Raw genomic sequence first — 21026 nt, 5'->3', positions numbered from 1 at the left:
CATGAATACAAATATACTGAATAGTGGGATTTATCTGTTACATGATTTAAGAAACGCAATGTTTCTACAGAAAGTAATTGCCCCGTTGTATCCAAGATAAACTGATAGGCTTTAGGTCAGCTTTGCTTTTTTTTTTATTTAAAATAAACTGGTCAGCAGGCATTTGCCGCTGAAAATCAATCAAAAGTATATTAACCCACAAAAGTAACCCAGCACCTCTTAAAACACTCAACTCGTCCACAACGCCGGCTCACCTGTAGCAGTGACTCCCGGGTCCGCCCCCTCTCTGTGACGTAGCGCCCGCAGCCTCGCTGTGACAGACAGGTAAGCTGAGCTGCGGCGCCATATTGAGAGTAGCGGAAGCAGTGAGCGAGGAAACGCCAGACAGGAGAGAAAGTCGACGGGGCGATTTCAGAACTTGTATTCGCTTTGGATAGTTTCCCCCTTCCGATTCAGCGGGGGCGCCTCCCAGCATAAATACGTTTTTCTCCCAGAATAAGAGTACACTTGCGTTTTGTACATCATTTTATCCTCTTGCAAAGATGCCATTGGCGCAACTACTTGCCGACCCGTGGCAGAAGATGGCTGTGGAGGATTTGGAGAGTGAGGTAAGTTTACGGTGAACTGTTTGTATTCTGTTATCTGAGAAATGACACGAGATTAGGACGCAGAGTAATTTATGTGTCACAGAATTGACACAGGCAGTTTGCCAGTGCGGAAACTGACGTGTTATTGGGGATCACAGTTAGTCGTTCAGTGGATCTTGAATTTGGATGGGTATACGATGTACACGGGTGCGTTGGGGGAAAAAACTTCTGCAAGTAGTGTTTATAACGTGAGAACATTGTTAGAACGGATCACATTTACTGTAAGTATGGTTTCGAACAAGGGCGGGTGTACCCGTTTTAAACTTGTGGTTTTCTCTAAGATTAAGAGGAGGAAGAGGGGAAACCCAGAAGTGTTTCGTGTTAAGTCTTGTTTTTCAGTAGTGTGGTTTTAAAACATTGTAAGGAGATCGTGTCCGCTGGGTTGTGTTAAATATGATCAGTATAGATCAGTAATTAAGGATATCTGACAGTCGTAGCTTTTTTAAATACGATGGTGTTACAGTAATACTGCAGAGCCCACGGTCAGTGTGTCTCTAGCTGTCAGTGAGATTGTTGAACTTCCGGACTAAGTTAATAATAACCGACTCGGTGGTTCTATTCTCCGGTCGCTATAGTCGAAATATCCCGAATTTTAAATAGTGGTAAGAGGTACTGTTATATAAATAAATGGTATCGACGGTAACTAACGGGAGCACAGTATTGGTTTCGGAAGAGCTGCGTTGAGTCAGCTTTGCGTGTGCTGCTTTCTCATCCTGACTTACGCGATTCTGTTGCAATTTTCAAGATAGGACAAAGGAAGCAGTCCAAACTGACAACGCTGTCAAGCCACTGCAGTTAGACTAGTGTGTGCATATAAACACACAGCGGGAAACCGCTTCAAAGAAAGAGGGCTTGACAAAATACCTGTACTCTTGATTTGTCAAGGTTGTTTTTCTTTTTATTAAATACAAAAAAAAAAATACTTTCATCATAGGGGTTTATGGTGCTTTTTCAATATGTATTTATTATTTTTTAACTCCTACATTGAGAAATGTCTTTAAAAAGGAACATTGATTAATGTAAAAAAAAGTATACAATTTAAATTGCTATATAGTGAAGAACGTGCTATATAAAGCCTGTATATACCTTTTTAAAAATGCATTTTCATGTATTGTGCCCCAAAATATTGGTTTCTTACTGCAGAAAATCTACACTACAGTAAAATAAATAAACAATATAATATGTAATTCACAGTCGCTTGAAGCAGTAGAGGTGCTGTAATACTCCGTCTTGAACAGAACGGGAGACTAGTGGACCGCAGTAATGAGAAGTTGTTTATCAAGACGGTGTATGAAGATGAAGAAGTCCAGTGTTGTCGTGGGTGTGCATTTGACTGCCACCCCCCCACATCCTGAAAAACGCCCCTTCAAACAACAACAATAAAAATAATAATTTAGAGCGAGAGCGCGCGAGATAACGGTATACATAATACATGAAAAGCTTCCCTTTTTTCTGCAGCTTATTCATATTCAGCATTGGACTGAAGTAATTTCAGCGAGGCAATTTGACAACATTTTCATTTATATTTTTATATATTCTGAGAGATTGCTGCTTAATGAGTATCCTAACATTGATGCACGATGACTAACAGCGGGTGGAAACTTCACCCCGTCATTATGGACAATGTGCTTTTAACAAGCACTGTTACTGTTTGTGTTGTGTTGTGCTGTGTCTGTGTGTGCGTTGCCCTAAGATACAAACAGCAGATGTACAGCACTACCATTTTTTTCCACTTTAGAGGTGACCTTTTCCTAGCTGCCTTCCGAATTCTGACCAGAAATCTAATGGTCAGACTTTCAGCTTGAACACACATTAGTTTTAGTACTTGGGAGAAGGTACTCTGTGATTGGTTTGGTAAGCATTTGCTCTGTGCTAATCTCTTGTGCCATCAGCAACTTCAATTTAGAATGGTTTTAAGGCTATATTAAGAGCAGCATTGTTTTTTTGTCTTTCAAAGGCACCCACTACAAGCTCAAGATCAAAACAGTTCTTATGGTAGACAACATTTTTGATACATCGGTTGTATCCAGACTTATTGGTATAGAAATGTCGGGTATACTCCTGTTAGCAGAATCTTTAAACAATACAGATGCTTTTTATATGCAGTAAACAGCCTCTCTGTGCCATTCTGACATATATGAGGCAGTACTGTATACATGAAAAATGTATGTAGGTACTGTACACTGACTATACAAACTAAAAGAAGCTACTTTCACTTTCCCCATTGGATACATTCACATGCAGAGTCAGTGCAGGGATGGAAATAAGTCCCATTGTATAGCAGTTCAATCCGTTCCTGGTTTTATTATGAGTTTAATCAGGCAGTTCTAAAATGACAAAGCACATCTCATTTGCTCATCTCACATTCGCTTGTTGCCACAAAGCACAAAAACCATAAACCCAGCTGATTAGCGTGGGTGTTCTTCTGTGTATTGCTGTTTTATGTGCACCATGTGGACTGTTGTGTTTGTTGTCTGTTTGATGTAAGTTTTCTTTTCACAGAATGGGCATCAAATTGTGGACGACTCGATGGGAGAGGATGAAGCCCAAACCACCAGTGTAAGTAGAGAGTCCTGTGCTGGTTTTTACTAGAGGCATTCACGCGTACAGTGAAGCAGGGCCAAGTATTCCAACAAACGCTGCTTGAAAAGGGGTTTTGTGGCAGAAATGACCATATGTGTTTGTATTCCTTCACATAACAGAATTTTAAATGACTTTATCAAAAAGATACAATGCAAAGGAACCCAGTGCATGAGTCTGAAGTAAATAACGCATGTTCTGCTGTTCAGGAGAGATGTTTATCTCTTTTCTTTAACGGGTAGTTTAGTGGGGTGCCACCAGGATTTGATTTCTTTTTTTACTCCTGGGAGATTTTTTCAAAATTAAAAAAAACTAAATCTGAATATTTGTTTAAATTTTGCAAGAATATACGAACATGAAAAGTGAAAGAATATACGAACATGAAAAGTGAAAGTGTTGCTAACACTTCACCTGTTTACTGCATTACACTGTCCTGGATTTTTATTGTCCATTTCAAGAACTCCTCTGAAACCTGCCTTATAAATACATAGACAGACTAGTTTAATTAGCAAAGTGTAACTTACAACTACAGTTTAGCTGTGCCATCTATACTGTCACAGTACCCCTCCCCCCACTGTTTTTTTTTTATTGATAGTTGTCAGTGTTGGCCAAAAGCTTTTTTATGAATTAAAGTTAGGGGCTTACCTTTACTGGAAGCACAGTTGAATCTATTATATATAACTGGATATTGAAACTTATGATGGCTCTCTGAATAATCTTTGGTGCCACTGTACTGTAAAACACTGTGGGACTTTTCCCATAATCGTTTTTGTGTTCTGAGAAAGAAAAAAAAATGGATCCATCAACAAATATAATTTATTGCGTAGCATTGCAATTTAACATGTTTTTGAGAGCAGTCACCAGCTGTAGTTTCTCACTTATGGAGTAAAAATAGCCTTTGAAACACGGAAATGCGTTCTATTGATTTCTTAATCTCTCCTGTAATGGTTTAGCTGCAGGATTGGATTCTCCTTCAGGGGCAGAGCAGCCTGAAACCCCACTGTGATGATGTAGTGAAACGGCTCTAAGTCTAGTGTGAGCTGGAGTCAGATCTCATGAGAGGGAATCTACAGAGACACCCCTAGCAATAAAAAAAAACATCATTAATGATGGACTGTTATTTTGTTAAAAGTTGAAACTTAAATGAGAAAGTGGGGGTGTGTGTATTTATACCAACTATAAGCACATTTATTCTTCATTCAAGAACCACTTATTCTTGGACTACAAGCAGCTCTGCAGTGTGTTTGCTGATCCACCATGCTATGCAATCCCTGTATCATGACACATGCCAGTGGCTCACCCCAGCCTGGAGAGCATTAGGACATTTTTTAAAGTGGAAATGTTTTCCCTGTGTAATCAGAGTGGTCTGGGAGAATATAAACATTTACATCCTATTCCAAACAGAGATTATTAACACAGCAACATTTATTCCTTCCGATCGGACAAAGGTTGGTGTGCTTTTTTTATGTTAATTTATTCATCTCGCTCCTTGCAAACATCCGCCCGCTGGTGTTAATTTGCAATAACGGCAGGTTGACTGAAACTTTGCACTATTATTGTAGTGTCTGCGATGCACATTCACAGCTCTCTAGTGACTGTCAAAGCCAAAATAGCTCTTCGTATGATTCCCCAAAATGTATAGTTGAAGGATTAGAGTTTATGATCACTGTGCATTGAGCTGAACATTCATTTTTAAGTCCCTTGGTATCGTATTACAACTTGCTACATGTAACTTTCACTTTCATGCCATACTTAACCTCTCTCTCTCTCTCTCTCTCTCTCTCTCTCTCTCTCTCTCTCTCTCTCTCTCTCTCTCTCTCTCTCTCTCGGCCCTGTATATCCCACACATTCTCTTACATTGCCAGAGCATGTGCTTTCTATTTAGACCCTGCTGTCCGGTTCATCCTAAAAGATTTCAGCTTGATTGCACTTCAATCTGTTTGTTCCAGCACCTGCTGAATGTACACTGTTCCTTGCAAGTCGTCGCTTGTTAGTGAATGCCCCTAGTCTACATTGCTGCTGGCTGGCTGATTGAATGTTTATCACTGTAGTCAAACCAGACCAGAGTGCTGCTTGCTTGACGAGCTACACAATTTAAAGATGGAGAAAGTATGAGAACAAGGCAGGCTGAAATGTAACAGGAACAGTGTTCAATGTTTTCTGATGCTTTGCTGGCAATGTAGCTGTAACACCAGTGACTAACCTTCACAGTGAGTTGCTCACCAATTAATTTACAATTTATTTTATTTGTGATAAAAATGATGCCAACAGGCCAGATCTGAGATCATATCTAACATGATTACATGCTGTTTCCGAGAGCTCTTTTAGGAGTGGAAACAGACAGCAAGGATGTAAATCAAGTTCAATAGTGACAAAGTAACTCAAAGTCCATAATGCATTTACTATGGGATCTTTTTTGCAGTGCAGCTAGCCAGCTTTGGAGTGGGCAAGGCTGGTACACCAGTCTTTCATACAGAAAAATCAGCGGAATCAGAACCACCACCATTTGTTCCGATCAGTTCCTCATGAGCGGCTACTGTGTCAAACACCTGCAGCCCTCTGCCTGTACTCTAAGCACATTGCATGCAAAACTGTGCCTAGGGGGTTTCCACCCTGGTTTCTGTAAAGGAGTTCAATTGCAAAGAGAGCTGAGCTGGCGATTCAAGGGTGAAGGATATCTGTGCAAAGATTCTAACCCTGTACTTAGGGCCTGCTCCTCTGTGACCTAGCCTACAGCAGTCCCCCCTTCACCATGTGGCCTTATTTAAATGTCTGCTAAGGTGAGTAAATTACCGAGCATTATGCAACGAGGGAGTGGATGTTTCATCGAGTCAACTGTAGCTCTGTATAATGCTGAAACCACAGTCCTTGTGTGCTCTTACATATTTAAAAAAGGAGCGAGCAGACTGATGACGACAGCAGCTTATAGAAGTCAAAGAGGTCAGTGTACCCTTGAAATGGTCCCTCTGTGGTTACAGAGCTGGGACAGCGACTCCAGGGATTTTGTTGTGAGGGAAGAATTTAATACGCTTTTTGTTGTTTTTTTACATACACTTTCACAGTACAGTGTTGGAGTCTATATAACATCCCAAAAATAGATTAGTCTCCCATTAGTCTTAAGGAGTTGTGATGTAAGTTTTAACTGTTTGAAAGTAACATTTATTAGCAAGGTGGTCTTTTAAGGAAAACTTTTAATAACCCAACAGAAGTAAATTCATTAGCATTAATAAGATTTCTGATCCTAATATTTTATTACAGTAGCTTACCTTTTTATATTCTCCAAACTAAACTTTCCAACAAAACCAGTTTGAAATCAGATCTGTTCATGGTTGAGCTGCAGCACACAAGGAGCCAGGCAGTGTTTGTGGGACTCTGGAGTACAGGAAGAAGTCATGGAATCGGGGGTTGCATTTTGTGGTCAATCGGGGGACTAACTGGTGGCGTCAAAAGCAATCATAAAGGACAACATTTTCTCTGACGCACAGTGCTGTTCTGGGGGGGGGGGGGTCAGCTTTGAAGCTTTTTGATGCTGTGCCACTGTGGGCATTCAACCACGCACTCCTGCTTACCACCGGGTCAGGCACTCGTGATTCATCTAATAGCAGATCAGGATGGGGGTCCGCTTCTGCCTGTCTGCTGCGCGCATTCTGAATTTTCATAGGATCGGAAAGAGACAGATGTCTGGAGCGGTTTCTCCCAGTGTGGTTCAGCCCGTGCTTGTTGCACACTCTGCAATGCAGCTGCTGTACAGATCAATTGACATCAAAATGTTCAAAACAAACTCAGAAGCTATGTTTCATGGCATCCCGCTGAAATAAATAACAATCAGAAAGATTTATTTATAGATCGCCAGTGTGTGTGTTTGTTCCTTCTGAAAAGGAAAATGCAAGGAGGCTGTGTCCTGTATAGCGCCTAACAGCCTTTCACTGTAATGTACTCAACCATGATGTTCCACTCTGCAAAAGAGCAGCTCCTGCATGTCTGCATCCTTCCTGTTCAAATGCCTGCTATGTAACACGACGCCAAGCTTCAGACTTCTCCCGCACTCAAGTGCAGGAAAAACACATGGGACCCGTTCAGTTTCGATTACTGACCTGATGTGCTTCTCTGCTGGAAGGCTTGGTGTTTGTTTAGCCTTAATCCATAGTATGTTTTTTTCAGGGCCCATTGAGATGCAGTAGACACTACACTGAGATACCCCTTTTTAGACCAAGCTATTTATTTTCTGTTCCAATGCTATAGCTGCTCTGGCCTTTTCTGTTCAGTTACAGTACTAGGTGTGTTCTAATTGGTGTTTTATTGTCTTTGAAGTGGAAAGGCGACAGAAATACACTCGCAGAAACCTGCAGTACCTGTGCTCAAATAAAGCTCATTTCAAGTGCTCCTCACCAGCTGTTCAATCCTGTGTTTTCTCACCTTGGCAAAGGAGCTTTTTATAGTTTTGCTGCCTGGTGGAGGACGATGCTGTTTAATTAGTGCAGTAGTCTAGATCAGCACCTTTTATTAATATTACCATTATTTTTACCTTGAGGTCTGGTATCAATAATATAACATAGTGACTTGAGCTTTCTGTTTTAGAGGAAATAGACTTTGGGGCTTTTCTCCCTGTACATTTCTACATTAGCGACGCAGGCTGTTAAAGTTATGTAAACCGTGAACGAAAAAAGAAAGGATTTATTATAGAACACACTTTCTTACACAAGAATTATAAATGCACGGAATAGCCTACCAGGTGAAGTAGTAGGATCTAAAAACACTGAGAACATTAAAAAATAAAAAGACTAGATTCTCTGCTTTTAAATTAGTGTGTGACGAATTACGAGCATCCTGTTACTGCACAGCTGGGGCGGAGCAACATATCAACAAGGCTGGGATGCAGACAGCTTACATGTCTCCTTGATCTCGGATGTGTCCGCTGGGCTTTTCTTTAGTACTGGTTTCAAATGGTTTGATTTATGAATCCTGCAAATTTACTAAACATAACCCTTTAGAACCTTAAGAGAAGGCATTATAATACGATCACTTTGATTAGCTATATGGGGTGGAAGCCCAGTGTTTTGCAAGACTGATTGACAAAAAACCTCAGTTACCGGTAATTCAGAAATACAGGTGTTTCCCAGTCTCATTTGTTAAAAGTTTTATTTACATGGATAAGAGCTTGTCCAAATGCTCTCTGTTAATTTGTTGAATTGTTAATATTAATTGTTAATATTACTCAGCTGATCCAGCTGTTATACACACAGTAGTCTAAATCAATATACAGTACACTAGTTTAAACAGACTTGAATAAAGAAAGTGTGCTGACCAGATTTAAAAAACAAAAACAGATGATGATATTTACCAGACTAACTCCAGCAGAAGGCTGTGTTGGTTTTCCATGATTTGATTATTTTTCAGTTTGGGTTTCGCTCCTGGTTTCGGGTTATCCGTTAGCTGCTGTGATATCAGGAGTAACAGTACCGCAGCTCGGCAGGGCAATCCACAGTTCACCAGCAACCCCTGTGGCTGATAGGGCGCCTGCGGCTCTGCAGTGGAGCCATTCAGATCTGTGTTGTCCTCCGGCACTATAGGTCTGATGGCTTCGCTGTGGATCCGCAATGCTAAAAATGACGGATTGGCAGGAACACATTTTGGAGGACGTGTGTTTCAGCCTACGTTTCCCGAGTCGCCGGGGGGTTGTAGCGGTGAACTGGGATCAATAACACAATTGGCGATTCCAATTTGGGGAGAAAACTGGGGTAAAAATCATTAGATGTGACTAAATAAAAAAATAAAAAAGTACTTTAAGCACTAATCCAAGTACAGTGGGTGCAGATTAGGTATTAATCGCTCTTCACAAAGTGTTCTTCTGCAGAGCTCTGACTACGAGTGAATACCACAAGCCTCTGCAGGGAGCTTTGTTAGGTACTGTGCAATTTAGAGTGCAAGCAAGGGAAGCTTAGTTGCCCTCCTTTAATTTTCAATGTGGAAGAGTTAGAAGCTACCGCAAATCTTTGTGACTGCAGGATGAGAATTGCTTGCAGCTAGCTGTACACGTACACGCTTTTCAGAATCCCATCCAGTTCTGTCACCAGCAAAGCACATGGCAGATGGTATGTAATCTGTGCAGTGCCATCTGGACCTGCTTTTCTGTGTCTTTATAAGCACAGCTTGAACAGGCCATACTGTACAGTATGTAGCTCATCATCTTTACAAAGTGCTGAACTGTCTGAAAAAGCAACAACAACATTCAAATCTCATTTGTGTGCTGCTTAGATTTATTGGGAGGACAAATCTTTGAGTATTCATCATACCCCATGTTTTTCTTTTAATAGAGGCTGTGAGTATTTCTAGAATAGGTCTGGTTTTGGAACTAAAAGCAAAATGTACCATCAAAGAATCTGCAACAAAATAAATAATATGAAATAAATTGCTTGGTTCTAATTGCTAATAACCTGCCTCTATTAAAAGCTTAAATACCCATTAAGGGTAAATATAAAACAAGGTCATTAATGTTTTATAGGAAAACGCAGGTCAATATGGGACCCGGCTGTCTTTGGTCCTGGATAATTAGGGATCATCTTCCACCCCTCACAGTTAAGTGGACTGCTCAATCAATAACACAAAGGAGGTACACATGAGCTTTTAGTAGACTGAGAGGCCACTGCCGTTCGATTGGACTGATCTTTGCTTTTTAATGGCACTAACAATGGCACGTCTCCAGCATGATGTTGTGCTGCCATGGACGCAAATAGCAGCAGCCCTCATTAATGTGTCAGAGCTGTTTACCTGGCATTGGCACCAAACACAGAGGGGTTCTCCAGATGTGCCAAGGAGGGTTGCGGGTATCAAGTTATTATTATTATTTTTGTTTTTTACACAAATATACGTACCTGTCCTCTATTGGGACCTCTCTACCTGATTCATTTGGCATCTTCCTCAATTAGAGATGTAAATGAGGCTGGTCCTGTAGAGTGATATGTGATCCCTACAGCTCTATAAAGCTGCCATAGTTTACTTAAGCATGCCTGCGGATCATGTTTACCCGACAGTGCTGCACTTTCACCCTGATGGTGATGGCTACTTTCACGCTGATCATCCACCCATCTACCACGCCAGAATTGTGGTTTGAGGAGCATGGTGGAGACTTCAGGCACCTTCCCTGGGCAACCATGTTCAAGCCAGCCCTCAGCAAAGCCCTTGTTTGGTAATAACAGAGATATTGAAAGAGGAACTTAACAGCATTTATATTTATTAGGTTTTCCAGTAATAGATGCCAACAGTATAAAATATTGAATGTCAGCAGTATAACGAAGTAGCAGATTCCATGGAGAACAAGCATCACCCTTTCAGAATCTATCAGTGTCTGAACTTGTGCCCTTTAGCTGTCATTTTGTTTTATGTAAGCTGCATTACCAGTGTAGTATCAGTGCTTAGGCTTTCGCTTTCCACAGTCATGGATTGCCTGTGTTATATAAAAAAACCAAAAGAAAAACTTTTCAGATCTAAAGTAAGTGTTAGAACCGGGCTTTACACATTTAGTGTTCAGGGATTTGATCTGTTTTTTTTTATTTTTTATTTTTTATTACTACAGTATATATTTAACTGAATTACTGAAACTGTTTTTTTTTTTTTTGTTTTTTTTTCCACTGATGTACCAAGTCATGTGAATCGGGTATGGTAAAGCGCACATAAATTATCAGACTATTTCCTGTCAGGCAGAACACAAAGCCTTTGTGTTTCAAGAGTGGTCTTATCTGGGGTTTGTAAATGTGTCCATAGCCTAGAGCAGGACAGCTTCACAATTCATCTCAGACTGGAACTTCTAATAAAGACAGGCCACACAATCAGCTCACTGGACCCAAAAGCTTTATTAGTAGGCAGGCTCTGTAGACAGTCCAGAGTATCTCACCATTCTAGAATGCAGACAGACCACACGGAACAGGAAGTGACATAAGTGCGTACGTATAGGCTTAACTGGAGAGAGACAGCGTGAGAGCAGCCCCAGCTTACTTGTATAACAATGGGAAGGGATATGCCCTTGAGATGAAGGAACAATGGCCTGCTCCCTAATACAGAATAATGGGGGAGGTCAGCCATGGTTGTTGCAGGTGGCAGTTGCAAGGTGAGGCAAAACCAACCCCCAGAATATTCCCCCTCCCTAACCCAGAGCACAGAGGCCAATGCAGAGCTCCCTGCAGACTCCCAGCCAAGATCGGCTAATAAGCGTGACCAGGCTTCAGACCGGCAAGCTCCTTGCTCTACATGGAGGTGCCTTTACTGGAGGAGCCACTGGGGCTCGTGAGTTTCCTAAACCAGTAAGCAGCAGAACCTTCTGCACCACTCGTCCCATGTAAACAAAGCCAGGGACTAAAAGCGGATGAGCAGTGCGCTAAAGTTTGGATAGCAAACTAATCCTGCTTAGTCTGTCTTTACTAGAGCCATCTGGTCCTTTCATTCTGCTTCTGCGGTTTTCGTTACAGATTTTAGTAACTGCATGTCTGGAATAAAATACTTTTTTCTTTTTAAAATGTGTTTTTTTTTTTTTTTTTCCCCCAGTATACAAATTGGTGTGTATTAATCAGCCAGTTTTGAAGTGTATTATTATTTTATTAAATACCTTCCCATTGCCCTGAAGTACAATGTAATACAATTAGGTTACATTCAATTTAAATGAAAAGCCATTTTTAATTTTTTTTGTTTTATTTCTACTGTACTGTAAACTGCGTTTTAGTTTAAATCATGGCAAATGTGCCAAAAGAAGAAAAACAGGTGCTTATGTGATAAATGACACCTTTCATTTGTAATTTAGTTTTTAGACCTAAAAACGACCTGTATCTTTATTCAGTGGGTAGCCTACAGTATACAGAAACATGGACACTTCAGTGGTATTACAGCGATAGTTTGGAAGGTCTCCTTTACCTCTGGCAGTTAGCAGAGCAGCACAAGCTGTTGGTGTTGTTTTTATAAAGTCACTGCTGGGATTAAAAATGCTGGGAGTAAAAGTGACTTTGCGTAACCTCCTGAAGCATGCCCATCCTCTCTCTCGCTTGGGCACATCCTCGCAGGGTATTAGGCTCTAAAGAAAGCAATCTCGACCCACGCTGCCTGCGAGGGCAGCCTGTTGTTGTTCTCTCCCCCACAGGGTCCTATAGCCCTGGCAGCCGGCTGACTGGAGGACACGCCTGTGCTTATACAGCACATCCATTATTACAGAACTCCTAGCGCTCTTGAGCTTCCTTCACACGCGTTCTCAATGGATCAGAATCTAGGGGGGGATTCGAGGAAGTGTCTGTCATCTTACACAGGCTACATGTTCAGGTATTTTCAGAATATATAATAATGCCCGATCCTGTGTAAAACGTGCACGATTCAGAAGTGTCGCACACACCTTGGATACTATCCCAGCACACTAGAGATTATAAAACAAGCGTACTGTGCCCTCACATGGAACAAAGAAGTTCTCATAATAGGAGGGGTGCCGATAAGGTGGTAAATTGGACGGAATATTGAAAATCAATTTTGTTGCCTTTTTGTTTTGCAAAAAATGTAGGTGGCATTTAAATGTATTTAAGCCTATGAGGGGAACAATTTCACCGCCTTACAGGCAGCCCTCCTTGTGTATGAAAATGGTATGTAATGACAGTGCAGACATTCCTGTATGACACGGATTGTGCTTGTTTTGTAGCTCAGTGCCACTTGTACAGTACTCCATTCTAAATGATCTACCTGGGCTGTGTCATTTTGCTTTGGCTGAGTGATATTGAATCTGCTCCGGGACGTTTACAGTAAAGTTCACATGACAGACTGTTCTCTCCCTCTGATATTAACTCTAATCCACCCCAGAACGCAGACATTTACTGTGGCATTATTGTTCTGTCAAACAAAGACATCAGACAGTGTGTTCTGGAAAAATTAGCATTTTTATTACGGACTGTAGGGAGATCACAGCGGTACAGGGTCTGGTCTACTGACCAGTATTGCTGCAAATCTGTTGCAACAAATAGAGACATGAAAGAATCGTTCATTTGCGGATACATTACTGTATAGCATTTAGTAATAGTGAAATGCATGCTTATGAAATCAGGCTGTTTTAATATGCTTTTGTTTTCTTGTTATGTATTCTTTGGTTCAGATCCCAAAAGGGCAGCTCTAAATAAGAGCCCATAACATGCTACACATTTGCAGCAAAGTACCTTGAGAGCACAGACTAATAGTCTGTGAATTGCCCCGTTTTTTAAAGTACAGTAATGACCCTGGACTGTATGAAGTGTGGCTTCCTATTGAAGCTGTTCTGCAGGGAGTCTGCTTTCTGGGAGCTGTAGCATTGTTCTTTTGTCTGAAATCTGGTAGGCACCCACACTGTGAATTGAAAGCCTTTTTGTCCTTTCTGTGAATCAATGTTGATTTCTTACCTTGTAAGCCAGACCTGAGCAAGGTCATAATTGTATAGGGCATGCGAATGATTGGTGACGTTAACCATTTCTGATTCGTTATATGTGTGTGTTTTGTTGTTTGTCCATGAAAGGTGACGGCTTAAGCCAATATAAATTAATTGGGTTTTAAGCGCTCTACAGTGTTCTGTACTTTTTGTGACATTTGCTGTTTAGAAATTATATCAAAAGGACTTCAAAGTACCATGCCGATTTACTTTTAAATGCATCTATTTATTTAGAGTTGGCACTACACTTTGAAAACCTGCCTTTTCAGATTCAGATTCAAATGGTTAAATAATGTATTGCAGTACGCTTTGATTTAACATTATAAACATTAAATACATCAGAAAACAGTAATAATATTAATAATGACAGAAAAGCTTGCCTTCAAACACAGTATAGAGCAGGGTGTTATCAAGGTCCGATGAATCAGAATCAGCGAGCAGTACCAGTACCAATTCATGTGCAGTAAACCATGCTTTTCACATAATAAAAAATGCTAGCTATATTTCCTTCTCAATATCATGTATGGGGATACTAATATGTGAACTGCACTTAATGTAAAAGCTAACCCATAGGCTTTTACATTAAGTGCACCCTCTATCCTACCTCCAGCTTTACTTTTTATTCAATGACAGTAATTGCAGAGCTGTAGAATTCGACTGTGGATCTTCCTTTCTGTTCCAGTCCTGGTCGTTAATATTTACCTGAACCTGCTGCAGTGTTGTTTGTAGAGTCTCTAAGGCGTTTTTGAGTGATGTTCAAAAGAGGGCCCTGGGACTAGTATGACATAGCAATTCTATTTCACTGCTTAAATCTTTTAAAGCAATTGCGTTGTGGCTGTCCCTGCTCTGCATTTAAAAAGCTGGAAACTACTGGGGTATTGCATGTTGTCTGAATAGGACTCTCATGAAGATGCATGCTGTACACCGTAGCAGATTCCACTGATTTAGATTCAGTAAATTACCTCTTTCTGTTAGAGCTCAGAGTCTGCTCAAATATTTATTTTGCAGCATCCCTGAAGTGCACCTTGGCTGCTCTTTAATGGGGGTTTCATTGTGGGAATCGTCCGTTCTGAGAGTCTGGTGGTCTCTGTATCCAATTATATGTGAACAGGAGCAGTGCACAGCAATATGTTTCAGAGTGATTTGAATGGTATTGCTGTCAAGTTTTAGCGCTTTAGTGGTTGAAATACTCTGTTTTATCTCACAGCAACTGTTTTTTTTCAGTGTTGAATGTTGATTTAGTAGCTGAAAATTCATGAATACAGCTCCGCCTTGAGTTTTTAAAGATAAGCCTGGTCAGATAGCCGCAAGGTTTTTTCCTTGCTTTCAGCGCACTGCAGCTAGGGTCCTGTCTGTAATGAATGCGAGGAAGCTCGTCTCTGCTCTGCAGCATGAGGGTTTCAAGGGCGGCGTTGAGAGCGTAGCTTCAGATTTATCACTTCCCGTTTTGTTTCATGGCCAGTACTCTTCTTCATTGTTTTTTCTGAAGGGCTGCAGGGCTGTGCTGCCGTGTAAAAAGTGCTGTAACACATCTCCGCTAACACTGGCTCTGACAGCTGTTTTCCTGCTGGGATTTAGCTGCTCTTATTTATACATTGCTTCCTCTCTCTTCGCTTGGGCGGCTCAGACCGTGCATGAAAGTCAGGGTGGGAGTACAGGAAGGAAGTGAGGATTTGTGTTTTCTGCATGTCGTACTCGCTTAGAGTTGTGTTCAATGTTTAAACAAAATTCCTAAAAGTTTAACTATTAAAGCTATGCATTGCAGGCATAGAGGTCACATGTAGTGTTTATTCAGTAGTACGCAGGCAGTGTTATTTATTTGATATTTGTCTTTTTCCATATACACAGAAATGCTGCACTCCTGTCGCCTTATAAATATTAATGTTGCTGCTTTTGATGGATTGGTTAGAAAACTCCCTATATATGTAAAACAAATTAAACATTCAGCAAATTAACATCTTAGGAGTCTAAGCCCCTTACACACACAAATACACACCGCTACTGAGCTGTCTCAAAATCATTAAAAAAATGTTTTCAAATACCCATTCACACAGCATAGAACTATTAAGCATACTTGTTAATCTGTACAGTGGTTTGTCTGATTTCAGTATCACTATGATATTAATGAATGAAACAGCCAGTTCAATTTCATACCAGCAGTCTCATTTAGAATTGCATTACTGCTTAGTCATTAGTCAGCAGCTCTGTGGTAATTAAATGTACAGTCATTTGCGAAATTCATTTAATTCCAAGCAATGTAGTCCTGCAGTGTACAATATTTCAAGAAACATCTAGGTAAAAAAAAATCTGAGATTACATAATTGAACGGTACAGTAAACACTTGCAGAAATATGTACTGTAGGTTATTCAAGTATGTTAAACTTTTTTGTTCATTGGTGATTTGTTCAAATTTCTCGTGTCAAGAAACATACCAGTAACTGAAGCTTTAACATGTTTTGTGAACAGTTTCCTTAACCTGTTTTACCCAATAAATCACTGCTTCTTACATTGAAGAGTTGAGACACTGCTTAGTCTGAGAGGACTAAAGACAGTTTTGAAACACACTTGGTCATTTTGAATTCTTAGTCATTTAGATTGAATGACTTCTAATAGGATTATGTGTGTTCGGTGGCCACCTTTTAATCATACGTTCTCTTGCACTTCTTGAATGACAGACGGACTCGCTTCGCTGGCGGGCCTAACGTAGCAAAAAACTCCTGTTCATCCTGAACACCTGGCATTTGAACCTGAAGCCACGGTACGTGTAGCTGGATTGTAAAGTACCTCAATCGAGTCAGAAGTCGTTCTCAACCTCAAGCAGTAGTGTTATGCTGTGCAAGCTGCAAGTTACTGTCTTCCCTGGATAGGTGCTGCACAATTTTAAACGGTTCGTTTATTCAAACATGTCTTGTCAACCTCAAAACAACATTACCATTAAGGATGTGAGATAGGGTACAGTAGCTATCTAACTTACAATGTCAGAGTGAACTGAGACTAAATAGAGTTTCTAAGTTTCGAGGTACAGTGCTTGGTCTCAGACACTGTAGTACGGATGACAAAATCACTGTTCATTCTGCCAGAACCCATCTTTCTGTTGAGTGGATTATAATTGGCTGATTTCGTCTTTCTTTTCATTTAGAGGATTATAGATGACAGCGAGTGTCAATAACACTGTTATTCCATCGAGGGGATCTACTTGAAAATTTAAAACACAAGAGCAAAGTAATTACTGTAAAGCCTCCAGTATCAAAGTGTTGTAAGACCAATCCTAAAACAAAAAGAGGTAGCCATGCAACATTATACGTCATATTGCTACAACAGCAATGGGTGGGTGATATTTCTTTGGGAGCAACCCTCTAGTTGATTACCCTTTAATCAGATTAAGTTAAACTTAAACTGATCACCCCACGCATTGAAATATTGAAAATGCCAGCAGTAGTGCTGTAGGCAGGTGTAGCTTCAGTGATAATGGTGGCAAGACTGATGAAATGATGACCTCACATGTGGCTTCCCCACTCGGAAGTATAAGGTCATTCTTCACTTAGTAAGATACCTCATTTAAGCAGAGTGAAATGCGTACACTATAATGCAATATGGGACACAGCAGGGTGGGAATAAAATGTGACTTTGTCTAGATGATTTGGTTGGTGTGGCTGCATTCACTGACTCGGACTGTTCTGCAGCGTCAATACATTCCTTTTTTTTTTTTTTTTTTTTTTTTGGCCAGTTTGATATGACAGAAAACAAGACAAAAAGCATTTTTCCCCCCCGTCTCTGCACATCTGCTTTGGCTTCCTGTCCAGATTGCCTATCATCTGTGCAAGTGCCTCTGTATCCAACTTCCCCCTCCTGTTACCACAGGAAAGGGAGCAGCCCATCCCAGCTCAGCCCAGTAATACCCCTCCCCATAGCCCCCTGGAATGGACTCCAGATTCTTTTGCAGGAAGTTTTCTAATCAGCAGAATAGCTGGTGGCTGAAGGATCTTCTAGGGTTTGTCCTTCCTCTTGGGATCCGGAGCAGGCAGGCAGGCAGGCAGGCAGGCAGACCGCACTCCGCACCCGGCCATGGTGTCTCTCAGCCATGTTTAAGTTGTGGGGCCTCCTTGTTCGCAATGGAAGGTTATGGGTAAGAAGGCTTTTGTTTCATTTAAAAAAGAAAACAAAAAGAAAGAAGGAAATTAAGTAGTTATGTTTGACTCCATTACTTTTCTTTACAAAGCTGTTAGACTTATTTTATTTATTTATTTATTTTCAAACTAACATGGTTGCCATGAAACTTCACTATTGGTCCATATCGCTCTCCAGCACGTCACACATCTGAGCCCGGTGTTTTGTTCTGCTGAAATGATTTTGTTTGGAGAATTCATTGAAGTCTGACTCTGTAGTTCAACAACGTTTCAGCTGTGTTTCTTACTATAGAATTTAACAGTTTTTACTATGTACAGCAGAAAGGAAAATCATTGAGTCAGAAAGGTACCTCTGGGTGAATTACATTACTTTAATACTGGAGTGCTTTTCTCCAGATCTGTACAATTGTTTTTTTTTTCCAATATGATTGCATGTTCTGATTGTAAGAATAGCTATAATGTGGATTATTTTATAATGAAACAGCATTACCTGAAGAAAAGACTTTTTGAGTCTTGAAAGCCAGTGATTTTATAACAAAGTTAATCTAATAAACAGTATCAACTCTTTAAATATGTTATCACTGTTATATTGATTTAACACAGCAAATACAAATGTCTTTCAACTAATTCCTATAGTCTTCTGAACATTAATGTTGCTGCTTTTGATGGATTGGTTACAGAAATTCCCTGCATGTAAAAGTTTAGGAAGTGATACGGAATCGAACATCCCTACTCCTCACGTACTGGAGTGCTTGGCGAGTGTACTTCACATTTTGCTGTTGGAGCCTCCTAGCTTTGTGCAGTGCAGTGTGAGAGTTTGCAGTGATCTTTTTCTTGTAAGTTTGGGCATCTGGGTGGCAGTCAGTCTCTATCGATTTTGTTTTGTTTTGTTTTCTCTTGAAAAGAACCTAAACTGAAAAGCCTCTTTAAACCTGCAAATGGGACTGGATTCAGTATTGCTAATGGAACATGATTGGAGCAAAGACTGTCCAGGCTGCCTTTGGTGATGTAGAATCACAGAAGATTGGGGTGTTGTACTAGATGTGCTCTGGAAAGCAGTGCAGATTTAAAATGAATGCCCCCTGCAGCACGCAGTCAGAGCAGTGTTTCTCTGATGTGCCCCCCAGCAGAGCTCCAGCAGTCCCCCGGCAGACCCTCGTAATCTGCCTTGCAATCGCGTTGGTAACAGGGACTGCTTTGCTGTTTGTTTTCAGCTCTTTTCATTGTTGTTATCATGGTTTGTGCTTGCATTCTGACTCCTCCTACAGCTTCCTTTTTATGTTATAGTAACTTCTATTACAAAACCCTAATGTCTGCGTCGGTCACGCTGGCTTGCTGATTACTTCAGCTTTCAGGCAGTTCAGCTCTGCACTTCTGGCTTGCATCTCAAATCTGCTTCCAGATGCGATTCATGTGGGCTGCTATTGGACAGCCGTGCAGGTGCTTGCACTGGCTCTGATTGGTTGATGATTGTGACCACTTCTTCATTCTGCTGTGCGGTCCTGCTCCTGCTCCTGCTCCTGCTCCTGAGACTTGCATTGTCAGGAAATGTTAAGAAAGAAAGTTTAAAAGAGTGGTCACCATATACAGGATTGTGACATGGAAACCACTGCCTGTAGACACCGCTTTCACTGTAATCTGACCAATCGAACTCAAGTCTGAAATGCTTCTACAGTACCTTTTTATAATTAGAAATGTGTTAGAAATTGAAACACTCATTTAAGCTTTTACTCTGGACTGTTTGGCAGTAAAGAAGCTAGCTACTGTAGCTACACATGGGGTGTATTGTACAGAAGAGCTCTCTTGTTTTGATCTTTGTACAGCGCTCTGGGTGGCCATGGCGTGAATATTGTATACTATAGCTATTATTAGTAGTAGTAGTATTTGTAGTAGTGTTAGTATTTGTAGTAGTATTTGTAGTAGTATTAGTATTATTAGTATTTGTAGTAGTATTAGTAGTAGTATTTGTAGTAGTATTAGTATGTGTAGTAGTATTATTGTGGTTTGCACATTTACAGCACTTCTGTTGGTACCCAGAGCTCATTCCAGACAGTGTGCTCGACTAACCTGGCCTTAGGATTGAACCCACACTCTTCCCTATTTAAGAATGACAGCCCCTGTCCTGCATTCACCACCAGACCATGCGGACTCTGGTTTACTGTAACAGCTGCTGTTGAGCACTGGCCTGCCTTTCCATCGCTCCACTGTGAGTCTGTACTGTACTGCAGATCAGTTTATTTCCATCACTCCACTGTGAGTCTGTACTGTACTGCAGATCGGTTTATTTCCATCACTCCACTGTGAGCCTGTACTGTACATGTACTGCAGATCAGTTTATTTTTCCAAATGACAGCCTATGTGTTTATGAAATGAAGTGAGAATAAACAGTGAGATTGTTTTGCATGACTGTTCATGCAACCCCCTTATGTCAGCAAACCTTTAATGTCTACATAATTCACGGCCGGTGTGTGATTACTGCAATCCCTGTCTGTACCAACCTGGTCTCACTAGAAAAGCGTCGACTCAGTAGCGCAGTTTGTCTTCTAATTTACATTCCTGTGAGCACACATTCTTGCTGCTACCCACAATGCATCACGGCTGAATGTTTTCAAAACGTATATTCCAATTGTTGCATTTATATCGATTTATTTATTTGATTTACAACAACCAATATGTTTGCTTTTAAACCATTTTAATTCCGTACATGGGCTTGTTGTACTAGTGCTAAAATATACACTGCCTTTTTTCTTTATACATTTACACGAAACCTTGCTTAATATAATTGTAGGCGTGTCAGCACTGTACTTGCATCCAGAGCACGTCTGCCAATGAAAATAAAAATACAGGTAACAACAAAACAGTATTCGGTTCAACAGAGACAGTCAGAAGCTTAAACACATTTAAGTGAAGTGCTCTGTGTTTCTGCGTAGTTTGAAATTTGAATGTGCCGCCCCTGCTTGCTCTGCGACGCTCAGCCAATAGGCAGGGACGGGATGTTGAAGAGAATTGTGGGATATGTGGGATCGAGTCATAGAAGCAAAGGATTATTTCAACGTTTTAAAACGACGTATCCCACAATTCTTTTTGAAAACATCAAGGTATAAATGCAACAATTGGTGCATTGTGGGTAGCGGCAAGAATGCGTGCTTACAGGAACGTAAATTGGAAGACAAATTGTGCTACTGAGTCGATGCTTTTCTAGTGAGACCAGGTTGGTCTGTACATAGCAGAGTTTAGGACCCAGGGGAGTCC

At 40.7% G+C, this 21026-nt stretch overlaps 1 protein-coding gene across 7 annotated transcripts in view; it reads left to right on the top strand.

The window, feature by feature from the left end:
• Positions 1-250: 250 nt before the first annotated feature.
• LOC117406561 (ribosomal protein S6 kinase alpha-3) overlaps positions 251-21026 on the top strand; it is a 57248-nt gene continuing 36472 nt past the window's right edge. For 2 of the 7 annotated variants that reach the window (XM_034923681.2, XM_034923679.2), the window contains exons 1-2: positions 251-608; positions 3150-3206. In XM_034923681.2, coding sequence (XP_034779572.1) covers positions 543-608; positions 3150-3206 — 123 coding nt within the window. In that variant the 5' untranslated portion in view covers positions 251-542. Of the gene's footprint in view, positions 609-725; positions 869-3149; positions 3207-17670; positions 17774-21026 lie in introns of those variants that run through there. The other 5 variants (XM_034923677.2, XM_034923676.2, XM_034923680.2 and 2 more) reach the window with 5 other exon arrangements.

Source organism: Acipenser ruthenus, chromosome 9, assembly GCF_902713425.1.
Source record: "Acipenser ruthenus chromosome 9, fAciRut3.2 maternal haplotype, whole genome shotgun sequence".
Taxonomy (NCBI): domain Eukaryota; kingdom Metazoa; phylum Chordata; class Actinopteri; order Acipenseriformes; family Acipenseridae; genus Acipenser; species Acipenser ruthenus.
This window is presented reverse-complemented; position numbering and strand designations above follow the sequence as displayed.